The sequence below is a fragment of the Pongo pygmaeus genome, chromosome 2 (genome assembly GCF_028885625.2).
Source record: "Pongo pygmaeus isolate AG05252 chromosome 2, NHGRI_mPonPyg2-v2.0_pri, whole genome shotgun sequence".
NCBI classification, from domain to species: Eukaryota; Metazoa; Chordata; class Mammalia; order Primates; family Hominidae; genus Pongo; species Pongo pygmaeus.
The window spans coordinates 188216742-188240410 of NC_085930.1; the positions used below are offsets into that span (position 1 = coordinate 188216742).

General features: G+C 39.8%; 1 protein-coding gene across 2 annotated transcripts in view; it reads right to left on the minus strand.

Moving 5' to 3' along the window:
- Window positions 1–22708, minus strand: part of ZMAT3 (zinc finger matrin-type 3) — a 48347-nt gene extending 25639 nt beyond the window's left edge. For both annotated transcript variants that reach the window (XM_054482364.2, XM_054482362.2), the window contains exon 1: window positions 22383–22708. In XM_054482364.2, coding sequence (XP_054338339.1) covers window positions 22383–22652 — 270 coding nt within the window. In that variant the 5' untranslated portion in view covers window positions 22653–22708. The remainder of the gene's footprint in view (window positions 1–22382) is intronic.
- Window positions 22709–23669: the final 961 nt, after the last annotated feature.

Here is a 23669-nt window from a genome sequence, read left to right on the forward strand (position 1 = left end):
GATATCACTTGGACACAGGGTGGGGAACATCACACACTAGGGCCTGTCAGGGGGTGGGGGACTAGGGGAGGGATAGCATTAGGAGATATACCTAATGTAAATGACGAGTTGATGGGTGCAGCAAACCAACATGGCACATGTATACCTATGTATCAAACCTGCACGTTGTGTACATGTACCCCAGAACTTAAAGTATAATAAAAATAATAATAATAATAATAAATAAAATTAAATAAAACCATGAAACTAGATAAGTTACTAGACAACTCAGTGATAGAGAGCAAAGGACAAACCTCAAAGACACTACAATATCGAGTGTGGCAAATAATCAAAAAATAAGATTGAGAATGCCCATGAAATAAGATAAAAACCAGACAAGTGCAGTGTCATAGAAGTCTGGAACAAAGTGGCTCAAAAGAAGAGTCTGGTTAAATACATTATGACCCAGGAACTATAGTTCTAGGTATTAGCAAACAGAAACATACGTAGGAGATAACCATAAGGATGCTCCTAGAAGTATTGTTTGTAACAGCAAAAAAGGTGGAAACAATGTAAGTGACCACCTACAGGATAATAGATAAACTGTAGATTATTCATACAGGCGAACACTACACAGTAGTGAAAGTAAACACTCTAGGGCCATGCATGGAAACATGAATGGGTCTCATAACAAAATACTGAATAAAAAGAGCAAATTGCAAAAGAAGATATGCAAGAATAATTTTTAATATAGGGTCTAAAAATATAAAAAACAACGCTATATACTTATATAGGGGAACACATATGTAGCAAATATACAGAAACAATGTGTGGTAACAATAAATATCAATCCAGTACAGTGGCTACATCTAGGGGCATAGGATAGGGATACAATTGGGTAGAGATATATGGGGACTTCAGCTGAATTAATAATTTTTACTCTTTAAGCTACATGGCAAATACAAATGTTTATTATATTTTTGGTACCTTATATCTGAAGGATTTCATAATCATTCAACACAACAATAACCAAAAAAGGGAGTGGTTCATCAGGTCAAAAGCTACTGTGAATAAAGTCATGAGAGAGAAGTGACACTTGGATTTGCAAAGACAGAGGTCACAACTGGCCTAGGTAAGAGTCACTTCAGTAGAACAGTGAGAGATAAAGGTCATGTGAAGTGGTTTAACTAGGAAAACACCCAGTACAGGCAACTATGCAGAAGAGCTCTATGACACGGAGCAGAGAAATCCAGCATGCAGCTAGACAGAGAAATGGGATCAATGGAAAACTCTTTGAAATATGGGTTTTACAGGCTTGTCTGTATGACAACAGGAAGAAGTCACTAAAAGCAGAAGAACAACTGATACAGGAGCTGAAGAGCATGACTACAGGAACACAGTCCATGAAAAGGCAGAAGAGGTACCCAGTACTAGTGGAGGGGTCAAGGTTAGATAGTATCAGGTATTTTATTTCCAAAGCAGCACCCCAGTAGTATTCAAGCAGATATTGCATCCACAACATAACGATAATAATGGCAACTAAGAAAAGTATGCAAATTTGCAGGGAAAATAGCAGACAGGAGGCAGGACTAACTAGCAGCTCCCACTCAGACCGACAGAGCAGTGTGTGGAGACCCACATCATGAACTTTTGCTCCAAGAACTACAGCAGGAACATATCAGGAAAGCCAAGGGTATCCACAGACCCTTTGAAGGAGGCAGATTGCCACTGCAGGCTCCATGGGACAGCTGAGGAACTGAGTCTGCCTGCTTTCTCGGCTGGGAGGCTTGTGGTCTGGGGCAAGTTCTCAGCCCTGCCCACCAGCTGCCTGGAAATGAACTCAGTGCTGCAGATGAGGCACAGTGGGAGGCAGACCAGCCTTTCAGGCTATGGGATGCATGGGAGCTGGGTGGCACCTGTAACAGCCCAGCTTTCCCCCAATTCCCTGGTGACCTGTGTGACACAGCAGAGGCAGCCATAATCTCCCTGGGAACATAACTCCATTGGCCCATTCACACCCCTATTCCCCATAGCAGCTGCAGCAAGCCCCGCCCAAGGAGAGACTGAGCTCAGACATGCCTAACCCTGCCACCACCTGATGGTCTTCTCTACCCACCCTGGTAGTCGAAGACAAAGGACATAACCTCTTGGGAGCTCTGGGGCCCCATCCACCACGTGATCATCTCTATACTACCACAGCTGATGCACTCTTGAAAGCGCCACCTCCTGGCTGGAGACCAACCAACACAAAACCAGCACACTTAACAAAAATACAACCAAGGACCCTCACTGAGTCCACTTCACTCCCCGGCTACCTCCACCAGAGCAGGTGCTGGTATCCACAGCTGACAGACATGAAGATGAATCATATCACAGGACTCCCTGCAGGCACTCCCCAGTACCAACCCAGAGCCCGGTAGCTCCACTAGGTGGCTAGATCCAGAAGAAAAATAACAATTATTGCAGTTCAGCTCTCAGTAAGCCCCATCCCTAGGGGAAAGGTGAGAGCACCACATCAGGGGAGCACCCTGTGGGACAAAAGAATCTGAAGAGCAGCCTCTGAGTCCCAGATCTTCCCTCTGACATAGTCTACCCAAATGAGGAAGAACCAGAAAAATAATTCTTGCGATATGACAAAACAAGGTTCTTTAACACCCCCAAAAGATCACCCTAGCTCACCAGCAATGGATCCAAACCAAGGTGAAATCTCTGAATTGCCAGAAAAAGAATTCAGAAGGTCAACTACTAATCCAATCAAGGAGGCACCAGGCCGAGCTCAGTGGCTCACGCCTGTAATCCCAGCACTTTGGGAGACTAAGGCAGGCAGATCCCCTGAGGTCAGGAGTTCAAGACCAGCCTGACCAACATGGTGAAACCCAATCTCTACTAAAAATACAAAAAAAAAAAAAAAAAAAAAAAAAATAGCCAGATGTGGTGGTGCTTGCCTATAGTCTCAGCTATTCAGGAAGCTGAAGCAGGAAAATCGCTTCAGCCCAGGAGGCAGAGGTTGCAGTGAGCTGAGATCATGTGACTGCACTCCAGCCTGGGAGACAGAGTGAGACTCAGTCTCAAAAAAAAAAGGAGGCACCAGAGAAAGGTGAAGTCCAACTTAAATCAAAAAATAATACAGGTATGAATGGAAAATTTTCAGTGAAATAGACAGCAAAAATAAAAAACAATCACAACTTCTGGAAATGAAGGACACACTCAGAGAAATGCAAAATGCACTGAAAAGTATCAGCAATAGAATTGGACAAGTAGAAGAACTTCAGAGCTCAAAGATAAGGCTTTCGAATTAACCTAAGTCGATAAAGACAAAGAAAAAAGCATTTTTAAAAAATGAACAAAGCCTCCAAGAAGTTTGAGATTATGATAAATGACCAAACCTAAGAATAACTGCTGTTCCTGAGGAAGAAGAGAAATCTAAAAGTTTGCAAAACATATTTGAGGGAATAATTGAGGAAAACTTCCCCAGCCTTGCTAGAGATCTAGACATCCGAATACAAGAAGCTCAAAGAACACCTAGGAAATTCATTGCAAAAAGATCATTGCTTAGGCATACAGTCATCAGGTTACCTAAAGTCAAGATGAAAGAAAGAATCTTAAGAGCTGTGAGGCAAAAGCATCAGGTAACCTATAAAGGAAAACCTATCAGATTAACAGCAGATTTCTCAGCCGAAACCCTACAAGCTAGAAGGGACTGGGGTCCTATCTTTAGCCTTCTTAAACAAAACAATTATCAGCCAAGGACTTTGTATCCAGTGAAACTAAGCTGCATAAATGAAGGAAAGATACTGTCTCTGTCAGACAAAAAACTTCTGAGAGAATTTGCCACTACCAAGCCAGCACTACAAGAACTACTAAAAGGAGTTCTAAATCTTGAAACAAATCCTCAAAGTACACAAAAATAGGAAATCTTTAAAGCATAAATCTCACAGGACCTATAAAATAACACAATGGAAAAAAAACCCAAGGTATTCAGGCAAAAAAAAAAAAAAAACAGCACAATGAACAAAATAGTACTTCACATCTCAATATTAACATTGAATGCAAATTGCCTAAATTCTTCACTTAAAAGATTCCAAATGGCAGAACAGATAAGAATTCACCAACCAAGTATCTGCTATCTTCAAGAGACTCATGTGATACATAAGGACTCACATAAACTTAAGGTAACGGGGTGAAAAAAGATATTCTATGCAAATGGACAACAAAAGTGAGCAGGAGTAGCTATTCTTATTTGAGACAAAACAAACTTCAAAGCAACAGCAGTTAAAAAAGACAAAGAGGGACATTATACAATAATAAAAGGACTAGTCCAAAAGGAAAACATCACAATCCTAAATATATATGCACCTAATACTGGAGCTTCCAAACTTATAAAACAATTACTACTAGACCTAACAAATGAGATAGACCGCAATACAATAATTGTGGGGGACTTCAATACTCCACTGACAGCACTAGACAGGTCTTTAAGACAGAAAGTCAACAAAGAAACAATAAACTATACGTTAAAACAAATGCACTTCACAGATCCTACCCAACAACTGCAGAATATACATTTTATTCATCAGCACAAGGAACATTCTTCAAGATAGACTATATGATAGCCACAAAACAAGTCTCAACAAATTTAAGAAAATCGAACTTATAGCAAGTACTTTCTCAGACCACAGTGGAATAAAATTGGAAATCAATTTCAAAAGAAACCCTCAAAACCATGCAAATACATGGAAATTAAATAACCTGCTCCTGAATGATTGTTGGGTCAACAATAAAATCAAGATGGAAATTAAAAAATTATTTGAACTGAACGATAATAGTGACACAACCTATAAAAACCTCTGGGATACAGCAAAGGCAGTGCTAAGAGGAAAGTTCATAGCATTAACTGCCTACATCAAAAAGTTTGAAAGAGGCCAGGCATGGTTGCTCATGCCTGTAATCCCAGCACTTTGGGAGGCCAAGGCAGGCAGATCACGAGGTCAGGAGATCGAGACCACCCTGGCTAACATGGTGAAACCCCGTCTCTACCAAAAATACAAAAAATTAGCCAGGCGTGGTGGTGGGCGCCTGTAGTCTCAGCTACTTGGGAGGCTGAGGCAGGAGAATGGCGTGAACCTGGGAGGCAGAGCTGGCAGTGAGCCAAGATCACGCCACTGCACTCTAGTCTGGGCGACAGAGCAAGACTCCGTCTCAGAAAAAAAAAAAAGCCTAAAAGAACACAAATAGACAATGTAAGGTCACACCTCACAGAACTGGAAAAACAAAACAATCCAAACCCAAACCCAGCAGAAGAAAAGAAATAGTCAAGATCAGAACAGAACCAAATGAAATTGAAACAAAAAAAAATACAAAAGATTAAGTGAAACAAAAAGTTGGTTGGTTTTTTGACAAGATAAATAAAACTGATAAACCATTGTTGAGGTTAGCCAAGAAAATGAGAGAAAATCCAAATAAGCTCAATTAGAAATGAAATGGGAGATATTACAATGAATACCACAGAAATACAAAAAATCATTCAAGGCTACTATGAACACCTTTATGTGCATAAACTAGAAAACCTAAAGGAGATGGGTAGAAATATACAACCCTCCTAGATTAAATCAAGAATACACAGAAACTGAACAGACCAATAACAAGCAGCAAGATTGCAATGGTAATCGAAAAGTTACCAACAAAAAGACCAGAAAGATGCACAGCTGAATTCTATCAGACATTCAAAGAAGAACTGGTACCAATCCTACTGACACTACTCCAAAAGACAAAGCAAGAGGGAATCCTCCCAAAATCATTCTATGAAGTCCATATCACCCTAACACCAAAACCAGGAAACGATATTACAAAAAAAAGAAAACTACAGACCAATATCCCTGATGAACATAGATGCAAAAATCCTCAACAAAATACTAGTTAAGCAAATCCAATAGCATATCAAAAAGATAATCCACCATGATCAAGTGGGTTTCACACCAGGGATTTAGGGATGGTTTTACATCTAGGGATGGTTTAACATCCTCAAGTCAATAAATGTGATACACTACATAAACAGAATTAAAAACAAAAATCATATGATAACCTCAACAGACACAGAAAAAGCATTTGACAAAATCCAGCATCCCTTTACGGTTAAAACCCTCAGCAAAATCAGCATAGAAGGAACACACCTTAAGGTAATAAAAGCCATCTATGACAAACCCACAGCCAACATTATACTGAATGCGGAAAAGTTGAAAGCATTCCCCCTGAGAACTGGAACAAGACAAGGATGCCCACTTTCACCACTTCTATTCACCCTAGTACTGGAAGTCCTAGCCAGAGCAATCAGACAAGAGAAAGAAATAAAGGGCATCCAAACCAATAAAGAGGAAGTCAAACTGTCACTGTTTGCTAATGAAAATGATTGTGTATCTAGAAAATCCTAAAGACTTAACCAAAAAGCTTCTGGTACTGCTAAATGAATTCAGCAAAGTTTTAGGATACAAAATTAATATACACAAATCAGTCGCTCTGCTATACACCACTATACACCAACAGCTACCAAGCAGAGAATCAAATCAATAACTCAGCCCCTTTTACAATACCTACAAAAATAAATAAACAAAATACATAGGAATATACTTAACCAAAGAGCTGAAAGACCTCTACAAAGAAAAGTACAAAACACTGCTGAAAGAAATCATAGACGACACAAACAAATGGAAACACAAACCATGCTCATGATGGGTAGAATCAATGTTGTGAAAATGACCACACTGTGAAAAGCAATCTACAAATTCAATGCAATTCCCATCAAAATACCATCATCAAATTCAATGCAATTCCCATCAAAATACCATCATCATTCTTCACAGAACTAGAAAAAAATTTATATGGAACCAAAAAAGAGCCTGCATAGCCAAAGCAAGACTAAGCAAAAAGAACAAATCTAGAAGTTTTACATTACCTGACTTCAAACTATAGTATACGGCTATAGTCACCAAAACAGCATAGTACTGGTATAAAAACAGGCATTTAGACCAATAAAACAGAATAAAGAACCCAGAAATAAAGCCAAATACTTACGGTCAACTGTCTTCAACAAAACAAACAAAAACATAAAGTGGGGAAAGGACACTCTATTGAACAAATGGTGCTGGGATAATTAGCAAGCCACGTGTAGAATAATGAAACTGGATCCTCATCTCTCACCTTATACAAAAATCAACTAGAGATGGATCAAAGACTTAAATCTAAAACCTGAAACCATAAAAATTCTAGAACATTGGAAAAACTCTTCTAGACATTGACTTAAGCAAAGACTTCATGACCAAGAACCCAAAAGCAAACACAACAAAGACAAAGATAAATAGATGGGATTTAATTAAACTAAAAAGCTTCTGCACAGCAAAAGAAATAATCAGCAGAGTAAACAACCCACAGAGTAGGAGAAAATCTTTGCAATCTATACATCCAACAAAGAACTAATATCCAGTCTACAAGGAATTCAAACAAATCAGCAACAAAAAACAAACAATACCATCAAAAAGTGGCCTAAGGACATGAATAGACAATTCTCAAAAGAAGATATACAAATGGGCAACAAACATACGAAAAAAATGCTTAACATTACTAATTATCAGAGAAATGCAAATCGAAACTACAACGTGATACAACCTTACTCCTGCAAGAATGGCCATAATCAAAAACTCAAAAAATAATAGATGTTGGCATGGATGTGGTCAAAAGGCAACACTTTTACACTATTGTTAGGAATGTAAAATAGTACAACCACTATGGAAAACAGTGTGGAGATTCCTTCCTAAGAACTAAAAGTAGATCTACCATTTGATCCAGCAATCCCTCTCCAGGGTATCTACCCACAGAAAAAGAAGTCATTATATGAAAAAGATACTTGTGCACACGTTTATACCAGCACAATTTGCAACTGAAAAATATGCCCGTCAATCAATCAGTGGATAAAGAAAATGTGGCATATATTAATATATACTATGGAATACTACTCAGCCATAAAAAGGAACGAAATAATGGCATTTGCAGCAACCTGGGCCAGGCACAGTGGCTCACACCTGTAATCCCAGCACTTTGAAAGGCCGAGGCGGGCGGATCACATGAGGTCAGGAGTTCAAGATCAGCCTGGCCAACATGGTGAAACCCAGTCTCTACTAAAAATACAAAAATTAGCCAGGCACAGTGGCGGGCACCTGTAATCCCAGCTACTCAGGAGGCTAAGGCAGGAGAATCACTTGAGCCCAGGAGGTGGAGGTTGCAGTGAGTGGAGATTGCGCCACTGCACTCCAGCCTGGGTGACAGAGTGAGACTCTGTCTCAAAAAAATAAAATAAAATAAATCAAAATAAATAAAATTAGAATATAGGTATAGATATATAATATCTATAGATATAAAATATATCTAGATATAAAATTCTATAGATATAAAATATATCTATAGATATAAAATATCTATATCCTATATAGAGATACTTTATGTATATAGATATATAGAATATCTATAAAATTAGAATCCATAAATCCACAGTAATATAAATAACTGAATAAATAAATGCAAAAATGGGAAAGATCTTTCTTAAAGTAAAATTCCAGGTAACAAGTTTAGAAGGAATGATTAAAACAGAAAAATCACCATTTGGCAAATGCCACAGTAATAATTATTGCAGACAAGAATCATCACTGACCAAAACTATGATGAGAAATAAAATATTCACAGTCTTAAAGCACCTCCCCATATAACATTTGTTGAACACAAAAAGAAAAAGAGTAACTTTGCAAAGGAGAACCATGGCAGGCACTAGCTTAAACGAGTGATCAGAGTTAACAGCACCAGTAATGCAAGATATTCACATCACATCCTTCTTGATATGACACACTAGGAAGAACACAGTATCACTTCTGTGGTATTCTTGCTAAAACACACATAATCTGAATTTAATCAAATATCAAACAAGCCCAAATTTGGGACATTCTACAAAACAACCCTTCAAAAATAGCAAGATGATAAAAAGCAAAGAAAAACCAAGAACCTATCCAAATTAAAGGAGACATGAAAACTACCTGCAAAATTTCATCCTGAATTAAACAACTAGAACCAGGGAAAGGCCATTATTACACAACTAATGAAATGTAAACAGTATATAGATTAAACAATATCATTTGAATCTGCGTTAAATTCCTGATTTTGACAACTATACCGTAGTTACGTAAAATGTTAATGTTTGGGGAGTCTGAATAAGGTGCATACAGGAATTATTTGTACTATTTTTGGAACTGTTTTGTAAGTCTAAAATAATTCAAACTAAAATGTTGACAAAATAAAAATAAAACTCGTCCAATGCCACAACTGTCCAATGCAGAGCTGGGACAATCTGGTTCCACTGAACCTTGGGACCACTCAACACTGTCAAGGACTATCTCAGGTACCAGGAACTATTCTAAATGCCCCACACATACTAACGTGCAGGTATTATTAGTATCATCTTCCTCATCATCATCTCCTTCTTCAGGAGGCAGAGAAAGGTTAGGAAATGTTTTCGATATCATACATCTAGCGAGTAGTAAGACCACAACATCAAATACCAGTCTGACCCCAAAGTCCGTGATTTCAGGTTCTTAATTAATATCCTATAAAACAGATGCTATGAATTGAGAATAAGAAATCTAGAAGTCTTATTTATTTAAATCTGTGTTAATTTCCTGATTTTGACAATTGTACTGTAATTATGTAAAATGTTAATGTTCGAAATGTAACATTTAAATTTAAAAATTAAAAATACGACTGTCAAATTCAAAAAAACAATATGAGGCTACCCTCTTTGGGTCCCCTCCCTTTGTATGGGAGCTCTGTTTTCACTCTATTTCATTCTATTAAATCTTGCAACTGCACTCTTCTGGTCCGTGTTTGTTACGGCTGGAGCAGAGCTCGCTCGCTGTCCAACGCTGCTGCTTGCCGCCATCGCAGACCCACCGCTGACTTCCATCCCTCCGGATCTGGCAGGGTGTCCACTGTGCTCCTGATCCAGTGAGGCGCCCATTGCCGCTCCCGATCGGGCTAAAGGCTTGCCATTGTTTCTGCACGGCTAAGTGCCCAGGTTCATCCTAATCGAGCTGAACACCAGTCACTGGGTTCCATGGTTCTCTTCCGTGACCCACGGCTTCTAATAGAGCTATAACACTCACCGCATGGCCCAAGATTCCATTCCTTGGATTCCATTCCTTGGAATCTGTGAGGCCAAGAACCCCAGGTCAGAGAACACGAGACTTGCCACCATCTTGGAAGTGGCCTGCCACCATCTTGGGAGCTCTAGGAGCAAGGACCCCCCAGTAACATTTTGGCGACCATGAAGGGACCTCCAAAGTGATGGGAAACGTTCCCCCCAAGGCAAAAATGCCCCTAAGCTGTATTCTGGAGAATTGGGACCAATTTGACCCTCAGACGCTAAGAAAGAAACAACTTATATTCTTCTGCAGTACCACCTGGCCACAATATCGTCTTCAAGGGAGAGAAACCTGGCCTCCTGAGGGAAGTATAAATTATAACATCATCTTACAGCTAGACCTCTTCTGTAGAAAGGAGGGCAAATGGAGTGAAGTGCCATATGTGCAAACTTTCTTTTCATTAAGAGACGACTCTCAATTATGTAAAAAGTGTGGTTTATGCCCTATGGGAAGCCCTCAGAGTCTACCTCCCTACCCCAGCGTCCCCCTGACTCCTTCCCCAACTAATAAGGACCTCCCTTTAACCCAAACGGTCCAAAAGGAGATAGATAGACAAAGGGGTAAACAACGAACCAAAGAGTGCCAATATTCCCCAATTATGCCCCCTCCAAGCAGTGGGAGGAGGAGAATTTGGCCCAGCCAGAGTGCCTGTACCTTTTTCTCTCTCAGACTTAAAGCAAATTAAAATAGACCTAGGTAAATTCTCAGATAACCCTGACAGCTATATTGATGTTTTACAAGGGTTAGGACAATCCTTTGATCTGACATGGAGAGATATAATGTTACTGCTAGATCAGACACTAACCCCAAATGAGAGAAGTGCGGCTATAACTGCAGCCCCAGAGTTTGGCAATCTCTGGTATCCCAGTCAGGTCAACGATAGGATGACAACAGAGGAAAGAACAATTCCCCACAGGCCAGCAGGCAGTTCCCAGGGTAGACCCTCATTGGGACACAGAATCAGAACATGGAGATTGGTGCCGCAGACATTTGCTAACTTGCGTGCTAGAAGGACTAAGGAAAACTAGGAAGAAGCCTATGAATTATTTAATGATGTCCACTATAACACAGGGAAAGGAAGAAAATCCTACTGCCTTTCTGGAGAGACTAAGGGAGGCATTGAGAAAGCATACCTCCCTGTCACCTGACTCTATTGAAGGCCAACTAATCTTAAAGAATAAGTTTATCACTCAGTCAGCTGCAGACATTAGAAAAAACTTCAAAAGTCTGCCTTAGGCCTGGAGCAGAACTTAGAAACCCTATTGAACTTGGCAACCTCAGTTTTTTATAATAGAGATCAGGAGGAGCAGGCAAAACGGGACAAATGGGATTAAAAAAAAGGGGGGGGCCACCACTTTAGTCATGGCCCTCAGGCAAGCAGACTTTGGAGGCTCTGGAAAAGGGAAAAGCTGGGCAAATTGAATGCCTAATAGGGCTTGCTTCCAGTGCGGTCTACAAGGACACTTTAAAAAAGATTGTCCAAGTAGAAATAAGCCGCCCCCTCGTCCATGCCCCTTACGTCAAGGGAATCACTGGAAGGCCCACTGCCCCAGGGGATGAAGATCCTCTGAGTCAGAAGCTACTAACCAGATGATCCAGCAGCAGGACTGAGGGTGCCTGGGGCGAGCGCCAGCCCATGCCATCACCCTCACGGAGCCCCGGGTATGTTTGACCATTGACAGCCAGGAGGTTAACTGTCTCCTGGACACTGGCGCAGCCTTCTCAGTCTTACTCTCCTGTCCCGGACAACTGTCCTCCAGATCTGTCACTATCCAAGGGGTCCTACGACAGCCAGTCACTAGATACTTCTCCCAGCCACTAAGTTGTGACTGGGGAACTTTACTCTTTTCACATGCTTTTCTAATTATGCCTGAAAGCCCCACTCCTTTGTTAGGGAGAGACATTCTAGCAAAAGCAGGGGCCATTATACACCTGAACATAGGAGAAGGAACACCCGTTTCTTGTCCCCTGCTTGAGGAAGAAATTAATCCTGAAGTCTGGGCAACAAAAGGACAATATGGATGAGCAAAGAATGCCTGTCCAGTTCAAGTTAAACTAAAGGATTCCACGTCCTTTCCCTACCAAAAGCAGTACCCCCTTAGACCCAAGGCCCAACAAGGACTCCAAAAGATTAAGGACCTAAAAGCCCAAGGCCTAGTAAAACCATGCAATAGCCCCTGCAATACTCCAATTTTAGGAGTACAGAAACCCAACAGACAGTGGAGGTTAGTGCAAGATCTCAGGATTATCAATGAGGCCGTTGTCCCTCTATACCCAGCTGTATCTAACCCTTATACTCTGCTTTCCCAAATACCAGAGGAAGCAGAGTGGTTTACAGTCCTGGACCTTAAGGATGCCTTTTTTGCATCCCTGTACATCCTGACTCTCAATTCTTATTTGCTTTTGAAGATCCTTCAAACCCAATGTCTCAACTCACCTGGACTGTTTTACCCCAAAGGTTCAGGGATAGCCCCCATCTATTTGGCCAGGCATTAGCCCAAGACTTGAGCCAATTCTCATAATACCTGGACACTCTGGTCCTTCAGTACGTGGATGATTTACTTTTAGCCGCCCATTCAGAAACCTTGTGCCATCAAGCCACCCAAGCGCTCTTAAATTTCCTCGCTACCTATGGCTACAAGGTTTCCAAACCAAAGGCTCAGCTCTGCTCACAGCAGGTTAAATACTTAGGGCTAAAATTATCCAAAGGCACCAGGGCCCTCAGTGAGGAACGTATCCAGCCTATACTGGCTTATCCTCATCCCAAAACCCTAAAGCAACTAAGAGTGTTCCTTGCCATAACAGGTTTCTGCTGAATATGGATTCCCAGGTATGGTGAAATAGCCAGACCATTCTATACACTAATTAAGGAAACTCAGAAAGCCAATACCCATTTAGTAAAATGGACATCTGAAGCAGAAGTAGCTTTCCAGGACCTTAAGAAGGCCCTAACCCAAGCCCCAGTGTTAAGCTTGCCAACAGGACAAGATTTTTCTTTATATGTCACAGAAAAAACAGGAATAGCTCTAGGAGTCCTTAAACAGGTCCGAGAGACGAGCTTGCAACCCGTGGTATACCTGAGTAAGGAAACTGATGTAGTGGCAAAAGGTTGGCCTCACTGTTTACAGGTAGTGGCAGTAGCAGTCTTAGTATCTGAAGCAGTTAAAATAACACAGGGAAGAGATCTTACTGTGTGGACATGATAAGCATACTCACTGCTCAAGGAGACTTGCTGTCAGACAACCGTTTACTTAAATATCAGGCTCTATTACTTGAAGGGCCAGTGCTGTGACTGCGCACTTGTGCAACTCTTAACCCAGCCACATTTCTTCCAGACAGTGAAGAAAAGATAGACCATAACTATCAACAAGTAATTGCTCAAACCTACGCCACTCGAGGGGACCTTTTAGAGGTTCCCTTGACTGATCCCAACCTCAGCTTGTACACTGATGGAAGTTCCTTTGTAGAAAAAGGACGTTGAAAAGCAGGGTATGCAGTGGTCAGTGATAATGGAATACTTGAAAGTAATCCCCTCACTCCAGGAACTAGTGCTCAGCTCCAGAACTAATAGCCCTCACTTGGGCACTAGAATTAGAAGAAGGAAAAAGGGTAAATATATATACAGACTCTAAGTATGCCTACCTAGTCCTCCATGCCCATGCAGCAATATGCAGAGAAAGGGAATTCCTAACTTCCGATGGAACATCTATCAAACATCAGGAAGCCATTAGGAGATTATTATTGGCTGTACAGAAACCTAAAGAGGTGGCAGTCTTACACTGCCAGGGTCATCAGAAAGGAAAGGAAAGGGAAATAGAAGGGAAATGCCAAGCGGATATTGAAGCCAAAAGAGCTTCAATACAGGACCCTCCATTAGAAATGCTTATAGAAGGACCCCTAGTATGGGGTAATCTCCTCCAGGAAACCAAGCCCCAGTACTCAGAAGAAGAAATAGAATGGGGAACCTCATGGGGACATCATTTCCTCCCCTCAGGATGGCTAGCCACTGAAGAAGGAAAAATACTTTTGCCTGCAGCTAACCAATGGAAATTACTTAAAACCCTTCACCAAACCTTTCACTTAGGCATTGACAGCACCCATCAGATGGCCTAAGTATTATTTACTGGACCAGGCCTTTTCAAAACTATCAAGCAGATAGTCAGGGCCTGTAAAGTGTGCCAAAGAAATAATCCCCTGCACTGCAGGCCATACATTTCAATCCCTGTATCTTTAACCTCCTTGTTAAGTTTGTCTCTTCCAGAATCGAAGCTGTAAAACTATAAGTGGTTCTTCAAATGGAGCCCCAGATGCAGTCCATGACTAAAATCTACCACAGACCCCTGGCTCAGCCTGCTAGCCCATTTTCCGATGTTAATGACATCGAAGACACCCCTCCAGAGGAAATCTCAACTGCACAACCCCTACTATGCCCTGATTCAGCAGGAAGTAGTTAGAGCAGTCATCGGCCAACCTCCCCAACAGCACTTGAGTTTTCCTGTTGAGAGGGGGCACTGAGAGACAGGACTAGCTGGATTTCCTAGGCTGACTAAAAATCCCTAAGCCTAGCTGGGAAGGTGACCATGTCCACCTTTAAACACGGGGCTTGCAACTTAGCTCACACCCGACCAATAAGAGAGCTCACTAAAATGCTAATTAGGCAAAACAGGAGGTGAAGAAATAGCCAATCATCTACTGCCTGAGAGCACAGTGGGAGGGACAATGATCGGGATATAAACCCAGGCATTCGAGCCAGCAACAGCTACCCTCTTTGGGTCCCCTCCCTTTGTATGGGAGCTCTGTTTTCACTCTATTTCACTCTATTAAATCTTGCAACTGCAAAAAAAAAATTCAATATGAGATTAATAGTCAAGAACATGTCTCAAATTAAAACAAAAAAAAGAATGATAAAAGATAGCAGAGACAAACAATATAAAGTATCTATCCATCAATTATACTTCAATAAAGCTACAAAAATAAAAGAGAATCAATCAAGCAGAACCATGACAATAGCTAACAGGATTCCTAGAAGGAAAGACAAAAAAATCTAGAGAATAGTAACTAAGAAAGAATATTTTTTTTTTGGGAGGCCAAGGCATGTGGACCATCTGAGGTCAGGAGTTCGACACCAGCCTGTCCAACATGGTGAAACCCTGCCTCTACTAAAAATACAAAAAAATTAGCTGGGTGTGGTGGCAGGCACCTGTAATCCCAGGCGGAAGTTGCAGTTGAGTTGAGACCACACCACTGCCCTCTAACCTGGGCAACAGAGTGAGACTCTGTCTCAAAAAAAAAAAAAAAAAATTTTAAATTCTCCAGAGCAAGAGAAACAGAAGTACACAAACTGAAAGGATCTACTAGTGCTGACCAGGACAAACGAAAAAGTATCCTGGGGAAAACTAGACACAACCATCATTGTCAGATCTCAGACTACAAGGATAAAAGGGAGAACCTAAAAGCTTCCAGGGGAAAAAAAAGAAAGACACAAAATTAAAACAGGTCACCAACAAAAGAATAAGAATCAGAAGATTTCTCTTCAGCAACATTAGATAAAAACAGAAAATAGAGGGCAGCTGTTAACATTCCAAAGAAAAATAATTTTCAACCTGGAACTGAACTGTCAAATATGAAGGCACAATGCAAATGTTTTTTAGAAACACAAGGGCTCAAAAAAAATTATTTCCCATTACTCCCTCATTTTATTTCAAGAAAAAAAGTGTTATACATTTATGTCCATTCTTTCTTCCTTAATGTGACAATATACTCTAACAAAACAAGATTTAAAAAAGAAAACATATATTTAGAAAATAGTGGTCCAACCTAAAGAGTGGTAAGTCCAAAGTTGACAAAGCTGTGCAGCAAATCCAACAGACACCAGCTGAAAATGGAGCAAGGAGATAGAGGGATCTAGGATAAAAGGAAAATTCCATACAATAAATAGTGGGGTTGAGACTTAGGGATGGAGGAGAGAATGATAATATGAAAAATATAACGCAAGAAAAAGAGGGGAGAAGAAAAGCAACTAAAAACTCCGGGAAATACAACACCTACACAATGAAGTACTGATTCAAATAGGGAACAACTAATCCAAATTAGAACAACTAGTCAAAATCAGAATCAGAAAACAGTAGGTTTCATGAAGATAAATGAAATGGGTTGTAAGCAATATGAAGAAAGACTGAGATGCTAATACCTTTTTTGAAAGGCTTAAGATTCTTCTCTCTAGTTTTTTTTTTTTTAAGTACCAGAAACTCAAGGAAAAACAAAAAGTTATTTCAAAGTTATAATCCACATATGAAGCAAACTAAAATAGACATAATTTTGAGCAACTGCTGGCATTCAGGAAAGGGTTACCTATTTGAACATCTCTTGTGAGTGGCATGGGATCATGACACTGGAAATATAGGGAAGGAAACAGCTCTGCAGTGAACAATATTTCCCTACTCATAATAACGCAAAATTCCCTATTCATAATAATGCAAAAACTGAATGCTAATTTTCAACAATTGGCATCAGCCTGCAAATAGAGCATGGAAAACTTAATTTGATGACAGAATGGATAAAAATGTCATCAATCTTTACAGTGTCAAAGTAAAACTATAGCCAGCTCAAGTTGGGAGTCAGAAAGGAGAAGAGAATGGAGAGGAAAAAAAAGGTAGGGAATGGGTGGAGAATAGGTAATTACTACTTTTCATTATAAACCCTTTGGTTCCTCAGGCATTATTTTAAATAAAAACATTTTTAAATTTTTTTAGGAGAAAGTTGTTACCATTGGCTAATGCTACCAAGGGGTCAAGTGAGAAGGAGTTGGATTTGGCCTGTAAGATCATGGTGACACTGGAAAGGACCATTTCAGTGGCCTATAGGAATGGAAATCAGAGTACAGTGGGCTGAGGAATGAATGGGAAATGAAGACCTGAAGAGAACAATTCTACCTGCAGAATGCTAAGGACAGGAGAAGAGAGGAGAAAGGTTGCTAATAGAAGGGATTAAAAGTAAACAGAAGGTTGCTGCTGCTATTTTTATTTATATAGAAGAGACTTGAGCATAGTCTTTGATTGAGGTGAAAAGGTGATGAAATCCAGAAAACAGGATTAGGAATCAAACTTGGACAAAAGAAAGGGTATCTATCATTTCAAAATAAGAAGAAATGAGGTAGGGGTAGACTAGAGGAAGAGGCAAAAAACTGGCAGGATCACAGAGAGCTTCTGTCCTCTAAAGTGATCAAAGCAAGAGCTAGAAAAGCCTACAGAGCTGGTGATTTCAGAGAGCAGAACAAGAAAACCAACAAGGATTGATTATTGGGTAAATGGACTAAGCTGACAGACGAGTAGTATGGTTGAAAGCATATTCACATTTGAAAATCATTTTATTTTGCCTCATTTGTTGGTTGAATTATTCTTCATGAGAATCTTTTAAGGTAACCTAGTATCTGGATCTAAAAGACTATCTCGGGAGAACGATCAAGGAAAACAAAGTTTTGCTTATTTACACAAGGTCCTACAGCAAGTTACTATCAAGGTAGTAACAACAGTAAGACAGCTGTGTACCATCTCATTCCGCTCATTTGAGACCCAAACACTTCTAAACAATAGCAACCTATTTCAGTCAACCAGCATTTATTAAGATAACATATGCAAGTCTCACAATCCTGCAGAGGAAGTACAATGACCCCTACTTTACAGATATTGAATAAAGAGAGATTCACTGTCTTGCCTAAAGTAACTGAGCCAAGATTCTAGCCCAAAGTTGTCAGATTCCAAAGCATATATGCCACATGTAAAGCACATGCATTAAAACCAAATCTGAACTGTGTTTTGGCCATTCTCAGTCCACTGCAAGTCCATTTGGAAAAAAGTCAGACAGGAGAATTTTGAATACATGAAAATTAGCTGAGATTTAATTCACTGATCCAAACCTGGGTGATCAATATTAAAATGTAACTGCCAAAATCAGTGCTTTAAATTTTGGGAAAAATCTAATAGCATTCTCTTCATTATGAATTATGAATTAAGACCACTACACTCGGCATCCTAATTCTAAAACTATTCTTTCACCTGTGTTCTCTTTCTCTAATCAATCTCATTAACATGGTAGGTTGTTATTTGGCCACTATTACAAATAGAAAGCCATGTTTATGACAAATTTTATAAATGTACTTTGAGTAAGTAGATCTTGTCAAATATATACATGCAAATTAGCAAATAAACTGGTGACTTTAAACTGTGGATGCCTTAGCAAAATTCATCCATGCTTTTTGCTTTTTTTTATTTCTGTAATAACCCTCCCTACTAAAGCAATTCTTCCTCTGGGCATTTATGCTGATGAAACAGTGGTGTGTTACCCCATGACAGCCTTGCCCTAAGTAACCTGAAGCCTGCAGACAGACTTTAATAAAATGAAAATATGTTTCTCCTCCAAAGATTGGATTTTAAATTAAGTTATACCCAAAGCCCTAATTTTAAGAATATAAAATTCAATGGCTTCATTAAAAATAAAACAATAGCTGACGATGTTTTGAAGCCAACTGACCAGTTTTAAAAAGTCCTTGGAATAAAATTAAATCTGTGATGACTACAGATACACATGGGTCACTGCTAAGGTAGCCCCAGCTTGGGAACACTGGGATGTCAGGAAAAAACACTAGTGAGCTTAAAGGCAAGTATTTATCGGGCAGTTTCCACTGTGTGTCCTGGATTACTGGAACATGATACAGTCCGGCTCTAGTGTAACCACCATTGTTTACACCCGAGGCAATTTGAAACTCCACGATTTCAACAATGGCATCGACTGACTAAAAAGTTTTGAGTAATGTAATCACAGTGATTTACCACTTCACACAAGTGTGTTTCTAGCTCATAAACAGGCTACCGGTGACCCATTTTATCTCACACATAACTAAAATAATAAAGGTACAGCTTGGTAATGCTCTGTATTAAAAATTAGAAAGTAAGTTTTTATTCTTGAAATAAAATTTTACATCCATCATCTCATTTAATCCTAAACCATTTTGTTTTATTAGTCTACAATCATTGGCATTCTACTTATTCCTGTGCTTGGTAAGCCTTACTCATTGGTCTTACCCTTCTCTTTTTTGTGTGTTTTTTGTTGTTGTTGTCTTTGTTTGCTGGAGTGCAGTGGCATGATCATAGCTCACTGCTGCCTCAATCTCCCAGGCTCAAGTGAGCCTCCTGTCTCAGCCTCACAAGTAGCTGGGACTACAAGTGTCTGCCACTACGCCCAGCTAATTTCCTTGTATTTTTGTAGAGACAGGATCTTGTTATGCTGTCCAGGCTGGTCTTGAATTCCTGAACGCAAGCTATCTTCCCGCCTCAGCCTCCCAAAGTGCTAGGATTACAGGTGTGAGGCACCACACCTGGCCTGGTCTTAGCCTTGTCTTCAGTAATCTTTCTTTTATCACTGCTTATTCATGTACACCCTCTGATGCATCTTTTTGGCTAACATTTCTATGCTTTCCTTCTTTGGTAGCTCACCCACTTCTAGAGTTATGTTCACATTCTGTTTATTATTCTGATCTAAACTTTGCACTATCCACTCTCATCTTGACCATTTCTATCTTATTAAAATCCAGATTTCACTTCTAAGATTACCTTTCTTCTATGTTACCCTAACATAATTGCTCTGTATTTTTACACATGAACTGCTTTGCCTTAGTTGTCTGTTAAAACCTTCTCTCTTTAAGAGTTACCAATAACATCAGTCTCATTCGAATCTTTGCTTCTAAAGTCTTAGCAATATACTTTATTATACCCAAACTTTTCATTTTCTGTAAGCTTCTACTTTCTGATTACTTGTTTGCCTCTTTTATTTCCCATGTTTTTACCCTGTTTTACTTTTCTTTCCCATGTTTTCTCTTTTCTTTCCCATGTTTTACCCTGATTTTTAGCTGCTTAAATTGTTCCATTACATCCTGTTCTCCTTCAACCTTTCCACTTAAAAATTCTGATTTTTGAGAAATTTACCTAAATTGTATTTCCCTTTTCTTATATTTTCTAATTTATTTATTCACTGTATCATTGAGGAAACTGAAATTAAGTATAATTACTAATCTTGTCAACTAAAAAGTTTAGAACAAACACACACAAAAACGTAAAATAAAAGAAAAAAACAAACGTTGATTCTGCTTATCTAGTTTTAGCCTTATAATCCAAAGACTTTGCATCAAACTGAATCTTCTCTATGTATCATCAGTAGCACCTTTCAAAGTCCATGAAGTCAAAAAGTTTTATTAGGAGAAAAAAAGAAATAAGGTATATGTATAATCCATGGACATGTTAAAATTACACACTGCCCAAGAGTTTTTCCTCATAAAAGTAAACAACTCTTCCTTAAAAGGGAATTATAGGCTGGGTGTGGTAGGTCACTCACACCTGTAACCCCAGCACTTTGGGAGGCTGAATCTAGCCAACATGGCGAACCTCCATCTCTACCAAAAATTAAAAAATTAGCTGGGTGTGCTGGTGTGTGCCTGTAGTCCCAGCTACTCGAGAGGCTGAGGCATGAGAATCGCTGGAACCCGGAGACAGGGGCTGCAGTGAGCCAAGACTGCGCCACTGCACTCCAGCCTGGGCAACAGAGCGAGACTCTGTCTCAGAAAAAAAAAAAAATAAAGATAATTAGATATGTATATAGCATACAAGTGGGTTTGCCCCCAAGTTAATGATTTGTTAGGGGCTTTATACGGCTAATAATTAAACCTTTAGAACCCTGGCTTCTTTTTTCAAAGTGAATCTTAGGCTATAAAACCGAACATTCCGTAGGAATAAATGAAGAAAGCTAATACAGTCTTGGAGTTGAGATTAATCATGCTAACAGACTCTGCTTGAATGGTAAAGACAGGCAAAGGAAGACCCTGTATCAAACAACTGTACTGGACAGCAAGGTGATGAGAGTAGATACTGGGGAAAGGGGGAAAATGTAAAAATAAAACCAGAAGAGGCCTTTAGGAACCAATGATGACACATGTCAAGAGCTGCGAGATATAATTAACTCAACTCTCTGCACCTGAGGGCAAAACAAAACCACATAATAGGAACTTAAAGAAGGCAACATATTATGCCTTCCCCTAAATACCAGAGAAAACAATTGACCATCAAAATACTTCCGACATACAATCAAAAAGCAACACAATAATCAGTCTTTGGGATCAAAACAAAACAGAAAAGACTTAACGCCCACAGTAAACAAAAACTTTAAGTTGGAGAAAGTTATAGTGCACAACAGAAGAAATACCTGTGTAACAGTCTTCTACCATACTCTAGAATCTAGAGATTTTCATGCAGATAATAAATAATCAAATCAATGATGACCCGGGAAGACATCATTCAGTGGGTTTTGTCCTTGATTATTTCCCAGGTCTCTTTTCTCCAAAAAAGGAAATTATTTAACTTTATACAGACAAATGTCTAGAATAAAAAAAATATTGTACCCTCTCTTTCTAACCAAAGTTTAATTTTCCATTTGTTCTTAGGTAATATTACCCTTTAAAATGGTCCTTTCCACTAGCTTTAAATCTTAAAAACCAGTATTAGTTTACACTAATGGGCTAAAATAAATCAGAGTATGTTTATTATGAATGAAGGATAGGGCTCAATATTGCAATGTCATTTTATTCTCACTACAAAAAGATACCTGTATTTTCCTTACCAGTGATAGGATATATAAGAGTTAGAAGTCAAAAATGGAAAGCCTAAGAGTCATGCACCGAGGTCACCTCAAAATGATGCAAATTATATTAGCTTCTAAACAATTTTACACTGAATTGAGTTCGGTACATCATGGGTTTTCTTGTTTGTCTGAGACAAAGTCTTGCTCTGTCACCCAGGCTGGTAAATCGTGGTTTAAATACTTGTTCTTCTTAAGACTACAGGTTCAAATGCCAGCTTAGATAATTTACATTTGCCTAAAAGACTGGTAAGCTATCGCATGCCACACAGCTTAGTGTAACAGGTTGAGATCCATTCTACAAAAAGTGATACTTATTTTTAAAGTAAAAACATAAGGCTTTTAATCAAACAAATTCATACTTAGTTGTTCTCTAAGCCATCTTGATATTCCAGGCACAGTCATATCTGGAGAGACAACTGCTAAATAGCCAGAGCCCTGAAATGTTCACCCCACTAAACGTCTGGTTTTCTTTTCTCCCTTTACCTGATAATGAGCCTGGGCTTGCTGTGCAGAGTTCAACGTGACATTGCAGAGTTTGCAGTACAGGGGCTTACACAGCTCCTCCAGGGCACAGTCTTGTTCCCCTCCCTTCGATAACTCTTCTTCCCCTGCAAGAGGCAAGGAAGCCTCCTGCCCAAAAGGCTTCTGTGGTGGAAGCTGCAAGGTTCCTGTAGACCTGGTGGCCACTGACATAGGAGGCGAGGGTGAGGGCTGCTTAGGTGGAGGAAGCACGGCGTGTTGCAAGAGGATCATTGGGTAGGAAAGCCTTGGGCATAATGCAGTGGGCGATGAGAAGCAAGGTCGTCAAATCTGAATCAACAGCAAAAAAAGAGAAACAAAAAACTCACTCGAAAATGAGACTTCAGCAAGATAACATGTAAATGACAACATTTTCTTCTACTTCTCCAAACCCATCTTTGGGACTTCTTTCCTTTGGCCTCATTTAGCAGACTTCCCTTGCCTGTTAATTCATGTTAACATGGTGCTCTTCCACTGAGAATGGCTTTATAGATTTGGCTTTATTTTGCTTGGCACAGTTCCAACTGCTATCCCTCTGGCCCATGAACATTAATAGTATTGCATCCACGGTCTAAAAAGTCTAAATCTAAAAGTCATATGGCTGAAATGGACATCAAAGGTCACCTAATCCAGACCCCTTCCCTCAGGCACACTTACACTTAAACACTCTTAATGATAATCACGCACAGACAAAAACACCACAAGCTGTCCAGGTGTGGTGGCTCACGCCTGTAATCCCAGCACTTTGGGAGGCCAAGGTGGGCGGATCACCTGAGGTCAGGAGTTTGAGACCAGCCTGTTCCAGGCAACATGGTGAAACCCCGTCTCTACTAAAAATACAAAAATTAGCCAGGTGTGGTGGCGCGCGCCTGTAATCCCAGCTACGCAGGAGGCTGAAGCAGGAGAATCGCTTGAACCCGGGAGGCAGAGGTGGTAGTGAGCCGAGATCGTGCCATTGCACTCCAGCCTGGATGACAGAGCAAGACTGTGACTCAAAAAAAAAAAAAAAGACCACCAGCTAAAAATCTTAGCAAACATATCTTCCAACCAACCAATATCAAAAAGAGTGAACAAAAGAAAGAATATCACCTTGCAGAATCCTTAAAGCACTTATAGAACTAGCTAAAATTTCAAGGAACTCTAGGAATAGCCTAAAGTATGACAGAAGTAAATAAAATATGTTCCTTCTGATCAACTAGCAATATTTAAGTAGTTGAGCAAATGTATAGCAGAGGTGGCAAACTGCCTGTG